We start from the raw sequence: 15,933 nt of genomic DNA, 5'->3' as shown, positions 1-15,933 counted from the left end.
TAGCATTAGAACAACTTGATTTACACAACAAAGCAGTGAGGTCTGTATCAAAACAAGGTCAACTCCAGCCTCGCTGCCATTCAAAGACCAGGTGACTGAGCAAACAACTGTAATATGGTCTATTTAATTGTCATCTCCCAGATTCTGGGAGACACGTGACCAGACCCAACCAGGGTCTCTCCTCGCTCGCTCCAGGGGACGGTAAGATGAGAGACCCTGGGAACGAGGTTGTGAGAGAGTGTGGGTATAGGTTTTTTTTTTGGTAGAATGTTTCATATTTCAAGAAATGGACAACAACTTTAAGTTTAAAACAACACATGTTTCGATCGTTCAACGATCATCTTCAGTTGTGAATTCGTTTACAAGTTCGGTTGAATTAATACAAGCAATGGCGTATAAGATAAAACGTGATACAATTCAAAATTTCGAAAAAATTAACGTACAATTTTAAGAAGCGCGAGGCATGTTTCATATGTTTTGCATACAGAAAAGAGAGGTCTTTGAAAACGTTTTAGTTAGAGCTTGGCTTTTCAAGTCAAGGTGTTCCTATCTTGACCAGAAGGTGCGTTTGGCGTGTCAACCATTTGTATAAATCTGAAGGTAATAACCAAAGCCACACTTAGCTGCCGATTTAAGTATCGCCTGTGTAAACCTCCAAACTTATAATTGCTTGTTTCGTTTGGACCTTTTGGGAAATGTTTCAAATTACTGGAACAATGACTTTCCCATTATTAATCGGAGTGATTCGGGGAATAATGGGCAGTTAGGCTGTTTCTAAGTTTCCCCACGTCGCTCGTTCCGCAATGCATATCGTTCGTAAACTCGCTGGCGCGCTAAAGCGAAAAGTCAGATAACAGCGCTTGAATGCGAAACTCAAACAGTATTGCCTGCTCCCAGGCAAATAGAGAGTAAGGATGGTATACAAAACTCACCGGAAGTATAATGATGAATGAACTTCTGCAACCCGAAAGGATCCGGAGTGGAGGGGTGTTGTGTGAAATATCGTCGGACAGTAACCACTCCCCAAAGTCGACGTAGACGAGGTCAACTCGACTTATGATTCGTTTTAAGCAAAGCGCGTATGCCGAAAAAAAGCTATCAAATGATGGGGAAAAATAAGACCAAAAGAACCCGTGCTATGTATGTCTTCCTCTTTCTCTCGGTATGCGCACAAATTTTAAGGATATACATTTTTTGGAAATGCGTATGCTTATACGTTGAGACAAGAAAAGCTCCGCGTATAGTCCATCAGCTGACGGGATTTTATGGCTTACTTAAGAGGAAAAAACGAAACTTTATATTCTTAATCTTTGACTATTAAGCATCATAAAAATATGTGATAGCAAGAATAGAACGGTAGCTTTCATTTTGTAAATCGAATACTAATACCCTTCTCGTGCCTCCATCTTGGATTTTTGGGGAAGGCATCAAAGTTAAAGTGAACAAGTCGCGTTTCAAATGCAGATATTAAACGTATTTCAACTACAAACATGATTTCCGTGTGTTCTAGTGCTTGATATTATAAGTACAGAAGGCACATGTGAAGTCACAACGCCTGATCATTAGTGATCATAATATGACCAGTTTGCAGATACTGCTACCTATAATAATTGCCCAAAAAAAAAGAAAAAGATTGTGATGAACGGGTTTTAATTTTTTTTTTCAGAAAAAAAGAGAGTGCGTAGATAAATTATATGTATAAATTACAAGTCTGTTGAATGAATCCCTCAAAGCATTTGCCCGGTTCCTTTCTCCAGCCCCAGTTCCCAAATATGTGGTCTCACAATTGAAAGTGCGAAAGTGTTTACTCTGCACCATGATCTAATGAATGGCGGACGAATGCATTACATGCGGTTGCTCGGGTTCTAAGCTAGCCCACTATAGATATATTGTTTCATAGACATTTCTTTTAAGGAACACAGTCAGTTTTTGGACCGCGCTGACTTGGGCACTAATTTTCTCACTTTGAAAAAAAGTTCACCTCAACCTGGAATCAGAGTACATCTAAAAATCCGCTTCAATCTGCGCACTGTTTTGCTTGATTTTCAATCGTTTACTGAGAAACCTGTTTTTAAGTGTGCTTTTGCTCATCCTACGGTATTTTTTATCACCCTTGGTTAAAAGGAGTATGGATCGCGTCACTGTGATATGCAAATTAGTTATGAAATGGTATCTAATGCACATGTGCACCAGCTGACTGTGTCCCTTTAATCCTTTTGGACGAAAGCAAGCTGGTAAGACCATCGAAAACACTATTAATTGCGACTGCTGGACAGAAGGAGGCTACATCGAGTTTACTTTTAATTTGCCGCGACTCAGATGTAAACGATACAAGACGTGGTGTGTATAGGAAGCTTCTTTTTAACATTTGGCTACTACTTCATCACAAACCCACATCCACGAGGAGTTGGCACCAGCAAGCATTAAAGAAGACATCAAAGCTGAAGAAAATCTGGTGGATCTGCTTGAGGATGTATTCAACAGTCCATGGAAACAATAGGCAGTGTTCACGGGCGTTTTCACGGGTATCGAAGTGGCAACAGAAGTAGGTGATGACTTACTGCAGGGCAAGATCGAGCAACAGAAAGAAGGGAGTAAATGACTCTGTAACGAACCGTTTCTCATCCAATCTTACTTTAGATTAATTTGATCTACTGAAGAAAGCCAAGGTGAAGTCTTTTAGGATTTGAAGGCGTAAGGTTCCCAACTGCTGGTTTTCAGTGTCACGCAATTCAAAATAGATCAAAATAAAAATCAAAACCGGTCAATAGATAAAGTCCAGAATCTGGGGGAAAAAAGAAGGTAAATATGCAAAGACTCTTGCCAAAATTCTGGTCACAGCAATTTTTCTTATGCGAGATATGCGGAGAAATTTTTTACCCAAATTTATAGAGATTTGTATAGAGACGCCATGCTGGTGCCCATCCGTATGGGCACCAACATGGCGGCCGGAAACCAACAGAAACATCTGTCACTGAGTTTTGCTGCAAAAGCGTGAATTTATCCCTCGAGGAACTCTAAAACATTAAAATAATACTTTTTCTAAGACATGAACTGTTCAGATAGCCAAGTTCCCCGAAATAAGTCACAGTTTTTAACCATTATGACAGCTCTCTAGGGCGTCATGTAAATGCCGCGTCACGCAAAAGCTTAGAAATTCAAGCGTAGTGTATCACAAAACCAAGAACCCATTCGGAGCGAAAATTTGTATGAATATTAGTTTTCAGCTGCTCTTATACATCATTTAAGTAAAATTTCAGGAAGATCGATAGTTTGGTAGTTCGAATTTTGGTGACGTCATGTGAAAACCAGCTATAGGGATCTAGAATTTCCTTTTCGTATGGATCATGATCTATCCCCCTGATGGCACTTCTCGGAAAGTTTCGTCAGATTGACTGGACTTCTGTCTTCGACTGTCCTCTTAGTCAGGTATTAAATAAATTCACTTCCTTGGTCTCCTGCCGATCCCCATGGACATCCGCGAAAAACAGCAAAGCAAAACTCTATCAGTGTGGTAGCTCAGGTGGCAGGCGCCTAGACGTAGGGTTCAACGGGTATCGCGAGGTATCGATCAAGAAAGTCGAAAGATCGAAAAGAGTGTCTACCTCTGCGGTGCGCAATACAGCAATATACTTCCTGCCTATACTGCAAAGGCATGACACAAGTTTTTCAGTATCACTGCAAACATGCCTGACATTGGCAATTCCCTCGTGTCACAGCGGAAGAAAGAATCATTCAGATGCAGGCTCAGTAACCGAATCATGTACGTGACAATTACAAAGATCAGTGCTGGAGACTACAAGCAGCCACGTGTGAACAAGTTCCAGGGATACGGTATAATCACGAAGAGGCTGATACGCGTATGGTTCTCTTGCCGTACTCGTCACGTGGAAGGCACGCGCATCATCCACTCTAAGACTGATGCCTTCTCTTTCTGCTTGCTCATAGCCGAAACCTTGGAAAGTGCTGCGTGAAGAAGAGGCAAAGACCAGAATAATGAAATTTCTTTAGTTACTAACTGCTCGAAGAAGCAACTTGACCAAGGTGTTAACAAGCCCATAAAAGCCCTAAATGACGTACACACAATCAGAGGCCATGAAACCATCCCTGCCTTCTTTGGTATGGGGTAATGTATATCAGGTCAGCCTCTCCAATGCATGCAGTGAAATTTAGGTCTAAGATATGGCGAGAATTGGGGAGGAGTCGACAGTATCTGAAGAGATACGGAGGCACTTGTGTGTCAGTTGTGTCAGCTGTACAGGAAGAGGTGCCAGAGTGTGGATGAGCTGCGCTGGTAGATTCACTGCGCTAGAGGAGGAGAAGTCTAGCCAGAGGCTATGCCGCCTTGTGACTGATCTCTATGACTTCGCGTTGCAAGAGCAAATTATCAGTAGCAATCTGGAGAGATGTCGACACGGAGAAGACAGTTGAAAATACGACGCTAGTAGCGGAGTATTTTTGACAATTTTTGAGGTGATTGGAAACTTAGTCTCGAGTGTTTGATATATCTTCTTAATCGAGACTAATTTTAAATGGATACAGAAAAATAAAATCGTACAATTATCTGCTAATTAAGATCAGATATCCAACAGCTTCATGGTCTTGAATTATCGTGTTTAAACTTGATGAATTGTGAGTGAGTTTGAGAAGTTAGAGCTCCAAAATGTAAGTGAGAGCAGCGAAGAACGACATCATACGATCCTGGCGTTTATTTAGTAAAACAAGCTCTAGACTAAAGTGTATGTATCTACTCTGATTTATGGTATATTGGTTCATGGCGTATTATGTTTATAGAACAGTACAAAAAGGCATTTTTCTAATGGTATGATATGGAGCACCTTAATGGTAATTTAGTTTTTTTCAGATATTTGAAATAGAGGTTGAATACACAAATTAGAAAACAAAATGGTCTCACTGTAACGAAATTAATCACGTCATCATAGCTCGAATTACCTTAGCTAATACAGAAATAATGTCTAAGAAACAATTTTTTTTTCCAAATATATGTCTAGGTCAAAAAATAGCATTATTAATGTTTTCTTTAGAAATCCAAGATAGCGACTAAACGCAGGGTATTAGGGGCAAATTGAAATTTTGATTTAAAAAGTGAGAGCTACCGTTCTATCCTTGCTATCACACATATCTACATATCATACATATAATACTGAGTCAGAGATTAAGAATATAAAAGTTTCGTTTGTTCCCTTTAAGTGAGCCATACAACTTCGTCAGCTGATGGACTTTTATAAAATTCCTTCAAGACCGAAAATATATATAGTGAAGATCCAACTAGATTGTGACGCCTTAAATCAGTTGTTGATTAGAATGCTGCGCGAAGGATAAGTAAAATGATTTCTTCTTTCTCAAAATGAGTTGCAAAACATGGCATAATCGTTTATTCGCCATTCGTAAAGCGTGTTGCGTTCAAGATATACAATGTATCCGGTGTGTTTACGCATAGTGTGAATCAAACAAGTGGTAATCTAATGATTTCCTTTGTGTTGTTTTTCGACTTTTGCACGCGCCTTATGCGATCGGTACAATTTTCCGATGATCCAGAATGTATTGAAAAAAGTCGACATACTTGAAAAGGACATTATAATAGAATAATTAGTCCCTTAGTCCAATAATGCATGCATATATTTTGCTCAAAAAAAAATACTGCTCAACTTACAGTATATCCAGGCGTATTGTTTGTTAAAACAACAAATAAGGAGTACATTTTTTCCCTCAATCTTCTCAGCATTCTCCGAAATATCGCATCCTAGAATTTGATTGGCTTTTTTACGCCGGGCAGTTTTCAGTTTTCAGATAGGGATCCCAAGTTACGAACGCTCACATCCCCTCACTAGAAAATTAAGCTGGCTATGGGTCACTTTTAACTATTTAGGCTATGTAAACGTAAAAAAATGAAATAAAATGAATAAACTAAATAAAATAAAAGTCTTGTATATTCTTGTCATTTCCTCGATCTTACTCTGATCTAAACAAAGTCTGCTAAGATCTGGAGGACTGTCCTTTCAAACATAGTGATAAACAACCAACACACCTAAAAACACATCAAAACTATTTGCTAGTTAGATGGTGGGACTGAACTTGCTGCAGAGTATAACACGGTTGGAACACTGTTAAACAATAGCGTATAATTTAAATAAATAGTTCAATATCAGTTAACTTTACTACTCATGATCAGTAATAATATTTCAGTGTGTACTGTTAAGCTCCATATTGATGCTACATTTTTTTTTGTTTCTCTATCTATCTCAGAGACCTGCAAGGAAACAATATTCAGAATTTAACAGAAAATATTTTCTCCGTTATACCGCGCTTGTGGTACCTGTAAGTATACCGATCAATGTACGTGTTTTAAATATTAATTCTTAAATTTCATTCACATAGTTCCAACTCCTACTCCTACCTTTTCCAAACTCGGAAAAGTGAAGCTTTAGTAAGGTCTCGATGCCTGTTAGGTATATGGATCGACGCCTATTGCCTAATTTCATATCGCGTGGGACACTGGCACTAACGAATTTTTGCGGACTTTTTAAAATTCTGTATGCAAAATGGCTTCCGAAACAGAAGTTGAAGAAACGATTACTTCATTACGAGCGAGATTACTCCAGCAAAGTTACCTTTCTATGGCATAGAACAGTTGCTTTACAGCATATCAAAATTTTCACAGAGAACGAAGGAACAGCTACTGAAAGTTTCAGCCCAGTAGAGTAAATCGTCTTTTCAAAACTTTGAAAAAATCTTATGGGGGGTGGCATCCACCCCCTCCCTCCCGCCGTGTACGTCCGAAGGTTAAGACATGCATGATATGAGTACAGTGATTAAATGTAAAATGGGAATGGCTAGTGAGAACCTTATTGTTGAGCTGCCTCTTTGGGACCGATCGGGGCAAACAACATGTTTACAATATGGGCAAAAACCTTGTAAACACAACCAAGAATGTCACATCTTTTTGGTCAACATGCCAGTATAGGAACAGTCCCTCATTCTACCTATGTAACTCTCATTATAAATTCCTAGTGTTGCCACATGAACGTTTCTGCTTGTGTCACTCTCCTTATACTGGGCATCACATTTGAGTAGTGGGCGATTGTGTAGAGTTCACTTTGAGTGACAGAGATCCTCAATTTCAACTCCCTTGTCGGTCAAAACCGTGGTGCCTTTTTCCTTTATCATGCCAAGAACACCACAGTCTGAAGTAAAATCACTATTCGTAACCGACCTTGGGTATGGACCAATACACATGACCAAGTTACCATATGGTGTAATCCATATGCCAGTTTTGCCAGTGTCATGGTTCTTTAAAGAACTAAGTGTTGCAATGCTGATGTCATAATTCTCTAAGGAAGAGATCCAGTTTTCACCCAGAAGTCAAAAGTACAGTATCCTGAAAATCTGAAGCCCATAAATCTTCTGGTAATAATGAGGACACCTCTCCAGGTAAAGGGCTGAGGTCTATTGCATCGAAAACAGTACAAAAAAAAACAAACAAACAAACAAAACAAAACAAAACAAAAAAACATGCCCAGGCACTAAAAATTCTGGACTGAGTAGAATCACTTGTATTTGTCATAAATCCCAATATTCCTAGATGGAGGGTGTGTTGTCTATTTTAGAAAGCACATTAGTTCTGTCCCCTTTGTTTGCTTTCTTTGGCCATTTTCATAATCAGGATAGACAATTGCAGAAATACAGGGCAGGACACACTCAAAAAAGACAGTCAAAGTCATTTAATGATAATCCAATCATGTACAGAACTTGTTGTGGATACAATTTCAAACAAGCATAGAAGAATGTATACTTTTGGTTGCTTTGGCAAAATTGTCTCAGTTGTTTGGCATAGGCTTTTTTCTCCGCTTTAAGCGAGCTCAATTCATCATGTAAACATTTTATTTACCAGTTCTGTTTTCACTTTCAGTTTCTCTTTTAGATCCTCACTTTCCTCTCTTAACACGTCACATTCAGAGGGGTTATCTTCCTTTTTATAAACTGGTCTCCTCCTTTTTACTTTCTCATTCAGCTGCTTTGTAAGAGCACGTTTGGCCGACTCCATTTTTCCACTTGGTGTTGTTTTCTTAGTAATTTTCTTTTCAAGATAACTGTTACTGCATGGCAAATTTGGAAGTTTATTTATATCCCTTCTTGGTGTATTAGTCCAGTGGGCAGAACAAATGAGATCTCGTTTGAAATGTACGCTTTTATTCAGAATTTTACTGTATGCATGGCGCTTCTCTGGACAATCAGCGACTTCACTGAAACGGTAGTAAGTCAACTTACTATTTGCTCTCAACGAATTCGTACAAAGTGTTGCATCACAGTTCCAGTGCTCGACTCCACACGTGGTAAATTTTATAGTCGGCAGGTCTTCGATATCTTTTCTGCTTCCTGCTGCCCAGTGTTTCGTGCAAATGGCATGGTCATTAAAATTAACTTCATGTTTTGCTTGGTCAAGAACTTACAAATAAGCATCGACAACCTTTTTTCTTTCTGAGGCTAGTTTTGTTAACGTATAGTATTCACCACCGCTTTTCCAGGAACTCTTACAATATCTCCTTGAACACTATCACTGCCAAAAACGGAAACTTTTTACTTTCTGCGATGTGCTTAATTCGTCTACCACAGCGGACGCCATTGTCATTTTGTCCGCACAAATCCGTTAGTGCCAGTCTCTCGGGCGACATGAAATTAGGCAATGTGTACGACGTATAAAACATTCTTATTATACGTCTCAGATGTATATTGCGTCCAGGTAGTAAAACAGTCGAACTAAACGTGAATAAACTGTGTAAAGGACATGGCTCCACACGCTTTTAGTGCAATTTGTCGCTGTTTTTACTTGTGTAGCTGAAAAGATATTCGGGTTCTCGTAGATGGTCTGCAGAGTCAGGTAAAATATTACTTCACCCATACAATGTTTTGCTCTACATTTGCTTCGCAAATGCATCGCAATGGAGTTTGCTAAGCTTCCTTTCTGCACGGATCGGTAATTTTGTACAGTCCAGCCAGTACGGTCACTCTCACGAAAAGTTGATTCGTCAACACGCGAGCTTTCTGGACTTTCGTGCCTCTCGTACCTACCTATAGCTAAAAGTAGTCGGACGTATAACATCTTCCTCTAGGTAAATACGGCCATTTGCGATCTGCTTAATAACGATGTGCACCAAAGTACCTTGTAAATCCAAGAGGAAATGAGCATGTAATAGTCATTAAGATGGTAACTATCAAGGTCACAATTAGTTGCTTTCATCTTAGAAATACAACTGGCATTGGCATGAGGGCTTCATTGATTTTCGAACGCCGTATCGAACTCGAGACGATAAACACAAATGCTGACGGTCCCTTGGATAAAGCTACAAATGATTCTCTTCTCTTCTAAAACGCGTGATCATCAAAAATTGAAGATCCTGTAACACATGCTAGGGTTGAATTGTTAATGATTATTTAACGTGCAAATGAATACATGCAAGATTTTACATTTGGACTACGGAGAAAGATATGAAGACATTGATGAGCATCACAGTTATATACACAACTTACCCAGCTGTGAAATTAAAGTCTGAAAAAATGTTAGGTTTGAACGGGATTCGAACCAATGACCTCTGCGATATATTTACATTTGTACATATACCGTTGCAGTGCGCAACTGAGCTATCAAGCCAACTGGGAGCTGGTAACATTGTAAGTTTGTAATATACCCGTAGATGGTGAAGAATGCAGATAAATATATGAAATGTCATATATTTGAGCTGCGGAGAAGGTTCAGGTGTTAATTTTACAGCTGCTTAACCTATGTATATAACTGCGCTGGGCATTGATGCCTTCAGATCATTTAACGTATTTGCAAAACTGTAGAGTGATTAGTGGTCAACAAATTTATAAATATTTACCGAAAAGTTTTTGTAATAGGTTTAAAAAGAATCATAAGGTCCAACGCTCTTTGTCATTTGTGAGTAAAGCCTACAATTATTCAAATGCCAGTGTTATGCTTTCTTAGGCTGTTAGTCAGATGTCAGTTACAAATTTCGCCTGTTATGAATTCTCTTGCGCATTAGTTCAAGCAATTTTTACTTTTGCTGGTTATGTCCAGCATAGGCTAATTGGACGAATTTTCTTCCAGACCTTAATTGTTCATTAAACTTGTATGTTTATCGGTTGTTAAAACCGACGGGCTTGTTGAAGCCATCCTAGGAGATTAGTAAAACCTTTGTATATTTTTCTGGTTGGTGGCGGAGTAGTTTAGTTAGCGGTATTTGTACATTTGGTCAGTGGCTTCGTATGGATCAATTTTGCGACATGTTGTTTTAAACTACTCGAGCAATAAACTTTATCGCGTTCTCAATTAGTGAATAATGGACAGTTTGGACAGCTTATAAAACGAACCGGAAGTCTAGTCGTGAAAGGACTTCTCTCGCAGGAAAGGATATGCGATTGGGCTGTGGAAGGGGAAGAGGGTAAAATTTTCGTCGTCGAGCCGTCACAATTCGACACCTGTCGACTCAGAGATCGAGTCTACTAATCGGTTACGTTTTAAGTGCAACGCGTATGCAGAGAAAATAACATAACGCATTATGCAAACAAATCATTAAGAGCCGAAGCAATGTATACTCGTTCTATTAAAGTATATGGAAAAGCGATACGTTTCATGCAATCAAGTGACTCAAGAATATCAAAGCTGAAATTTTCGAAAGTTTAAGAATGCTATGAGAATAAACCCGAGCTTGAGATATTGAAAACATAATTTTGTGTCGAAAATTTGTAATTAACCAAGCGCGAGAGCCGTAGTGGGAGAATATCGGCCGGAGGTCTTGATGGTACCGATTGCTTTAATGGTTCCTGGTCCAAAACGTTAGTGTTTACGATACATTTATTATAAGGTTATTTTATAACACAGAAGGCAAAATTACTGAATGGTAATTGGACAAGGAGCCTCGATTTCCATCCCTAGTTTGATTGGTTGACAGAGAAAATCTACGCCCTCACTTGTCATAGACCATATGAAATGACTAATGACGTTTTGCATTCTGTGCTGGAAACAACATCTAAGTGTTTATATCAGTAGTTTACACGGTCGCGAAAGGAGACAGGCACTCGCTCACGAGCTAATGTTACGTGACCTCATACGTTAGTTCCTGTTCGGTGAAGTTGTCCACCAGCAATCGCTTAGTTATTTGTCTTAGTAGAATTGTGATTATGCGTTACGTAACGGTTTTGAATATGCTGTAGTTTGCAAGTTCAAGAGAGAAGACAGGGACTCACTCACGCGTACATCTCACGTGAGCTCCTAAGTGCTTAATGTAGTTGTTGTTTAGCCAGTCCAGTCCTAAAACCGTGATCTTACATTGTTCGGGCAGTTTACAAACGGTTAAATGCTTAGAGAAAAATAAAATCCTCGACCTTTGCGTTATAAAAAAAGGAATTTTGTTTATTTTGTTTATTTATTTATAATATTATTATTATTATTATTTATTTTTTTTTTTTGCAGGAATTTGGCGTCAAATGAGATTCAATATCTACCCAGAGGAGTATTCACCAGCCTCTTGGATCTTGAATACCTGTAAGTTAAAAAGAAAAAAAAAATCAGTAATATTGCTACACAAAACATTTAGAACCTAGCAATCACAGATTTTGATTTCTATTCCGTTTTGTTTGTGATTTTGATGTCTGTATTCTTTCTAAACTGATTGCTTTTAGTAATTAACGTTTAGTAGTTTAGTGGTTAACGTTAACTCTTATCAAGCGTACAAAGGTGGAACTGAGGTATCAGACGATGTATCCGAGATGTACTTTGTGATTTCGGAAGTTTCAGTAGCGCCAGCTGTTTCTACCTGTCATTTAACATGCGGGTTAGGTTAAATTTGTCCTCTTTTCCGGCCCTTCTTTTCCGGCTAGATGGAAAACGCGGGGCCGGGGTACAAGGTACGGGGGGTCCGTGGGTAATTCGTCCATTCAATTTTCGTTTAAAATCAAAAATTGAAAATTGATGTCAATTTTTGATTTTCATGATTTTTTATCATAAAAAGTAAGAAAGTGCCAAATTGAAAATGTTTGACTATTTTCCTTTCGGCAGAACATTGAAACAGAGCTTATATTTTTATTTAAGTTCTGTCTACAAGGAAGAGAAAAATGAACTAAGCGGCAATTTTGTTTCTCCGACAATGTTGCAGTCTGTGGCATGGCTTAGTTTTTCTGTTTTCGATGGAAGTCTAAAAATGGAAAATTGAAAATTGAAATCAATTTCAATTTTTGTTTTTGGGCAAAGACGTTGCGCACTCCAAGTGACAAAAGTACCTCAGGGGGAGCTGGGGGAGGGAACGCTTCGTCCTGTTCCTCAGTCCCTCGCGGCCTTGGCGTAACGTCTCGAGCCCTTCGTTCTCGTGGAGTGTTTGGCGCGTTTTCTGTGGTTGTGAGTTTATCGTTATGGCAAGCAGCAAGATACAGGACCTTTCACGCCAGGAAAAGAATCTTCGACTTCGCATCGCAGCGTCTGACTTATCGGTATCGAGACTTTCTCGAGCGTTTCAGGCAAGTAAATGCATAATTACGTACCTCATAATTTTGCAGGGTCCCGGCTTCACGCCACAATGTGCATGTGCATTGGTAGCGTTCATGTCTAAACTATTACAGTTTAAATCTTAACTTTGAGCTTAAAGCCCGTGCAGAGATGTGTGAATGAAAGGAACGATAGTTTCTATTGAGAGCGAAAGCAGTTCAGAGTTCGTGTGGGTGACAGGCGTACCCAGCATGCTTTGCAATGGTAGCTAGACAGTGCCCATGAATAAACAAATGAATGCATGAATAAATAAATACCTTAATTTAATTGTCTATGGACTGAAGTAGCAGTAAAAGGAGCACTAAAATACTGGGAGTCCAGTATTTATTATAATACCTGCTTGAAAGTACTTTATTGCGAGATGATTTTATATTTTCTGAGCATTCTGATTACAAGAGTAGATAACTAGTGTCTGTGACGTACACTCTGATATTAAATACTATATATGCCAACTCTGCCAAAGTTTGCATGGAATAAAGTAAGCACAATATACAATGAAATGGCCAACATATAAAGGGTATTAAGTTTAGGAATGCAAGCAGTAAACAAAGAACTTTTTCACAGGTTGAAGCAAATTCACTTTATTAAAGGACGAATTTGGTGACATGTCATTTTGGCCAAATGAGTCTGGATGATTTAATGTGTTGCACCTGGATGATGGACATCCCCTTCAAGTTATGGGAGAGGATCTGCAGACCTCTTCAAATGTCCCACAAATTGCAGAGCAGCACTCTGGGCATCTTAGCCAAGTATTCACATATGGGGGCAATCCTGGCAGCTCTTCAGGCCAGCACCATTTGGTGGAAATAAACGGAAAGGTGGTGCCATTGCAAAAATTATACATGCAGAAATGACCCAGAAGAATGAGAAGGGACCCCCATCTTTCCAAGAGCTTGGGCAGACATACATTAACATTAGTGAAGATACAGCTAATGTTCACTATGTTCTGTCCAAGGCAAGGGATTCCTTCAATGATCCCTCTCTGGAGTTGGTGACTGGCAATGGTCTGAAGATAGTGGACAACGAAGGCACTAAAGGTCACTGTTAATTTTTGCATTGTTTTGCAAATGCTAAACTTGGATTTATATAGCACATGGAGTCTTAAATCTCTATACATGCATTATCATTGAATATGAAGTAAAATGTGTAATGGAAAGTAAAGTAGGTGAGCACGGGATGACCACGTGTTTGCCTTGTATAAAGAACAGAAATGTTTCATTTTAATGATAGAGTGAGAACCTCTGGCAAGTGATGGGCATAGACTGAACATAAGTATAGTGAGATGTCTTCCTTGTATTTAGTCTGGTTACAGCTGCTTACTTAACTTGAGATAATGTTTTTTGCAGGTTTGGCCTTATGGAAATGTGGAAGCAGAAAAATTTGTGCTGTCGGGGTCATTAGCAACACTCGGGCTTCTTTAAAGAGATCAGCCAAGTCAAAGGCAAAGGCAACTTCTATTTCATATTATGACATTTCTGATGATAGTGATGAGGACTTTACTCCTAAGAGGTCTAGAGGTGTTAATCATGGAGATATTCAGATGGTAAATTCTCAAATCAGCGAAGTCAAATCAATGGTTTGTGGCATATTGAAAGTAAAACAAACTTTGTCCTTGCCGCTTGGAGTTGTCAAACTTTTAAGAGGCGCATTCATGTGTAAAATATGTCATGCCACACCTATGACGCCGCCAGTAATTGCAACAAAATGTTGCAATACCTTGCTTGGTTGTGAGGAATGTGTTAATGCTTGGTTTGATGGGGCTGATGGTCTAAATAAGAAGTGTCCGCATTGCAATGAACCTAGAGGATATGCCTCTACATTTCAATTTAAAGGCGTAGATGAGTTTTTAGTTGGGGTAAGGGGATTGATCAAGTGTGATGAAAATAATTCCAGTAATTAAAAGAAAAAAGAAAACAAAGTCCAGTGTTGAATTTACTGGCTTTTCAGTGCACTTGTATTTCATTCAGAATTGTAACTGTTTTCAGTGTTGCTGTTTCAAGATAAATTATTTCATGTGTCCCTGTATAAAGGCAGATATTGGTTTATTCAGGCTGATATTGTTAAAGTAGAAACAGTATTAAAAATTGTAACATTTTTTTTCATGATCAGTTGCCTATGGATGGCTCTCTTCACAGTCACTTTAAGTATTTTACCATTGTAGTAATTATTTCACATTTTAATGTAAGTAGATATTAATATTTCACGGGAAGACATGATTGTGTCAAAAGTCAACATCAGCTGGTTCTACATAGTTTCGTTACATTTCTACTGATGTGATGAGTATTGAATGGCCATAAATATAAACATTTATATTGATATCATTATGGTACAAATGTAGTTGTAACAGTCAGTTAGGATTTAATGTTGTTTTTAGGTCAATGAAATACTGTAGACCCTCTTTAAAAGGGTAATGATTACCATTCACAGGGCAGTGGAAAATGATATTAAAACTAGGATAAGCAGCATTAAAGTTTTCAAAATGCAAGTTCTGGAGCTGTTGGTTCCCATGAAGGAGATCAGTGCCAAACACTTCTGGGAGACTAAGGTGACCATCTTCCCTTTCATAAGCAAGTACAGTTTCTTCACTCGTGGGAAGCATGTCTATAGATGGAAGAATAAATGTCTTTTTATTTTCCTCCATTCTCTTGTCTGGAACTCCCTTCCCAGTAAGAGTAAAGGCAAGCACAAAAAGAAACATGATCCAGTTAATACTGGTAATGCAGTACAATTTTTAAAACTTTAATTAGTCAGTAATATGACCCAAATGCTTCCTTTCCTGATGCTAAAGTGGAAATTTGTTCATATACAATTTTGTGTATATGAGGGGTATGGGATGGGGGAGGGGAATACTTAAATTGGTAGACTACCAAAACTGGGATGTATTGACTTTCTACTCCCTTGGTTTGAACACCAAACCATCACAACAAACACTTACCAGGGATAGGATGGTTGTTCCAACTGGAAATCACTTGTTTGATTCCATTGCCTGCTGTCCTGGAGATAAACCATGACACACAGAACTTGTTCATGGCATCATCCATATTTATGAGGTCTTTATTCACCATGGCATTGAGAGCTCGTTTTATAGGGCAGTTGACACGCCTTTTTAAAACTCTACCCAATTTCTCTCCGCAGGATGATTCTTGAATAAAAATGAAAAAAACATTATGCGGTTAACAGAAGGCATCACTTACCGGTACACTACTGCACAAACTACATGAAGTTTGAGAAAAAAATGTTTATCAAGAAAGTGAAAATTGAGTCTGTCAAGTGACAGACAGTTACATATGTTGACTAAGGATACACCTGCTTGGATGTAGTTTGAATGAAAGGCACTCTTCTTCTATTGGTCCTATGAGGCGTCAATTTTT

The 15,933-nt window shown here is 38.7% G+C and overlaps 1 protein-coding gene and 1 long non-coding RNA gene across 2 annotated transcripts in view; one reads left to right on the top strand and one right to left on the bottom strand.

The window, feature by feature from the left end:
• LOC149098949 (uncharacterized) overlaps nucleotides 1-15,933 on the bottom strand; it is a 179,350-nt gene that overhangs the window by 139,133 nt on the left and 24,284 nt on the right. The window lies entirely within an intron of this gene.
• LOC149098950 (uncharacterized) lies at nucleotides 12,976-15,202 on the top strand. Its single transcript, XM_089277478.1, has 2 exons — nucleotides 12,976-13,599; nucleotides 13,909-15,202. The coding sequence occupies exons 1-2, from the start codon at nucleotides 13,413-13,415 to the stop codon at nucleotides 14,460-14,462; spliced, it is 741 nt and encodes a 246-aa protein (XP_089133604.1). The 5' UTR covers nucleotides 12,976-13,412; the 3' UTR covers nucleotides 14,463-15,202.

This window comes from Orbicella faveolata, unplaced genomic scaffold, assembly GCF_042242905.1.
Source record: "Orbicella faveolata isolate gen_17 unplaced genomic scaffold, um_ofav_v1 contig_46, whole genome shotgun sequence".
In the NCBI taxonomy this organism is placed as follows: domain Eukaryota; kingdom Metazoa; phylum Cnidaria; class Anthozoa; order Scleractinia; family Merulinidae; genus Orbicella; species Orbicella faveolata.
Note: the sequence above shows the minus strand (reverse complement) of the source record. Positions and strands in the feature narration are given on the sequence as shown.

Coding starts and splice junctions, on each gene's coding strand:
- LOC149098950 (XM_089277478.1), top strand. CDS start 13,413: ATGACCCAGAAGAATGAGAAGGGACCCCCATCTTTCCAAGAGCTTGGG. Junction 13,600..13,908: donor GGACAACGAAGGCACTAAAG/GTCACTGTTAAT, acceptor TGTTTTTTGCAG/GTTTGGCCTTATGGAAATGT.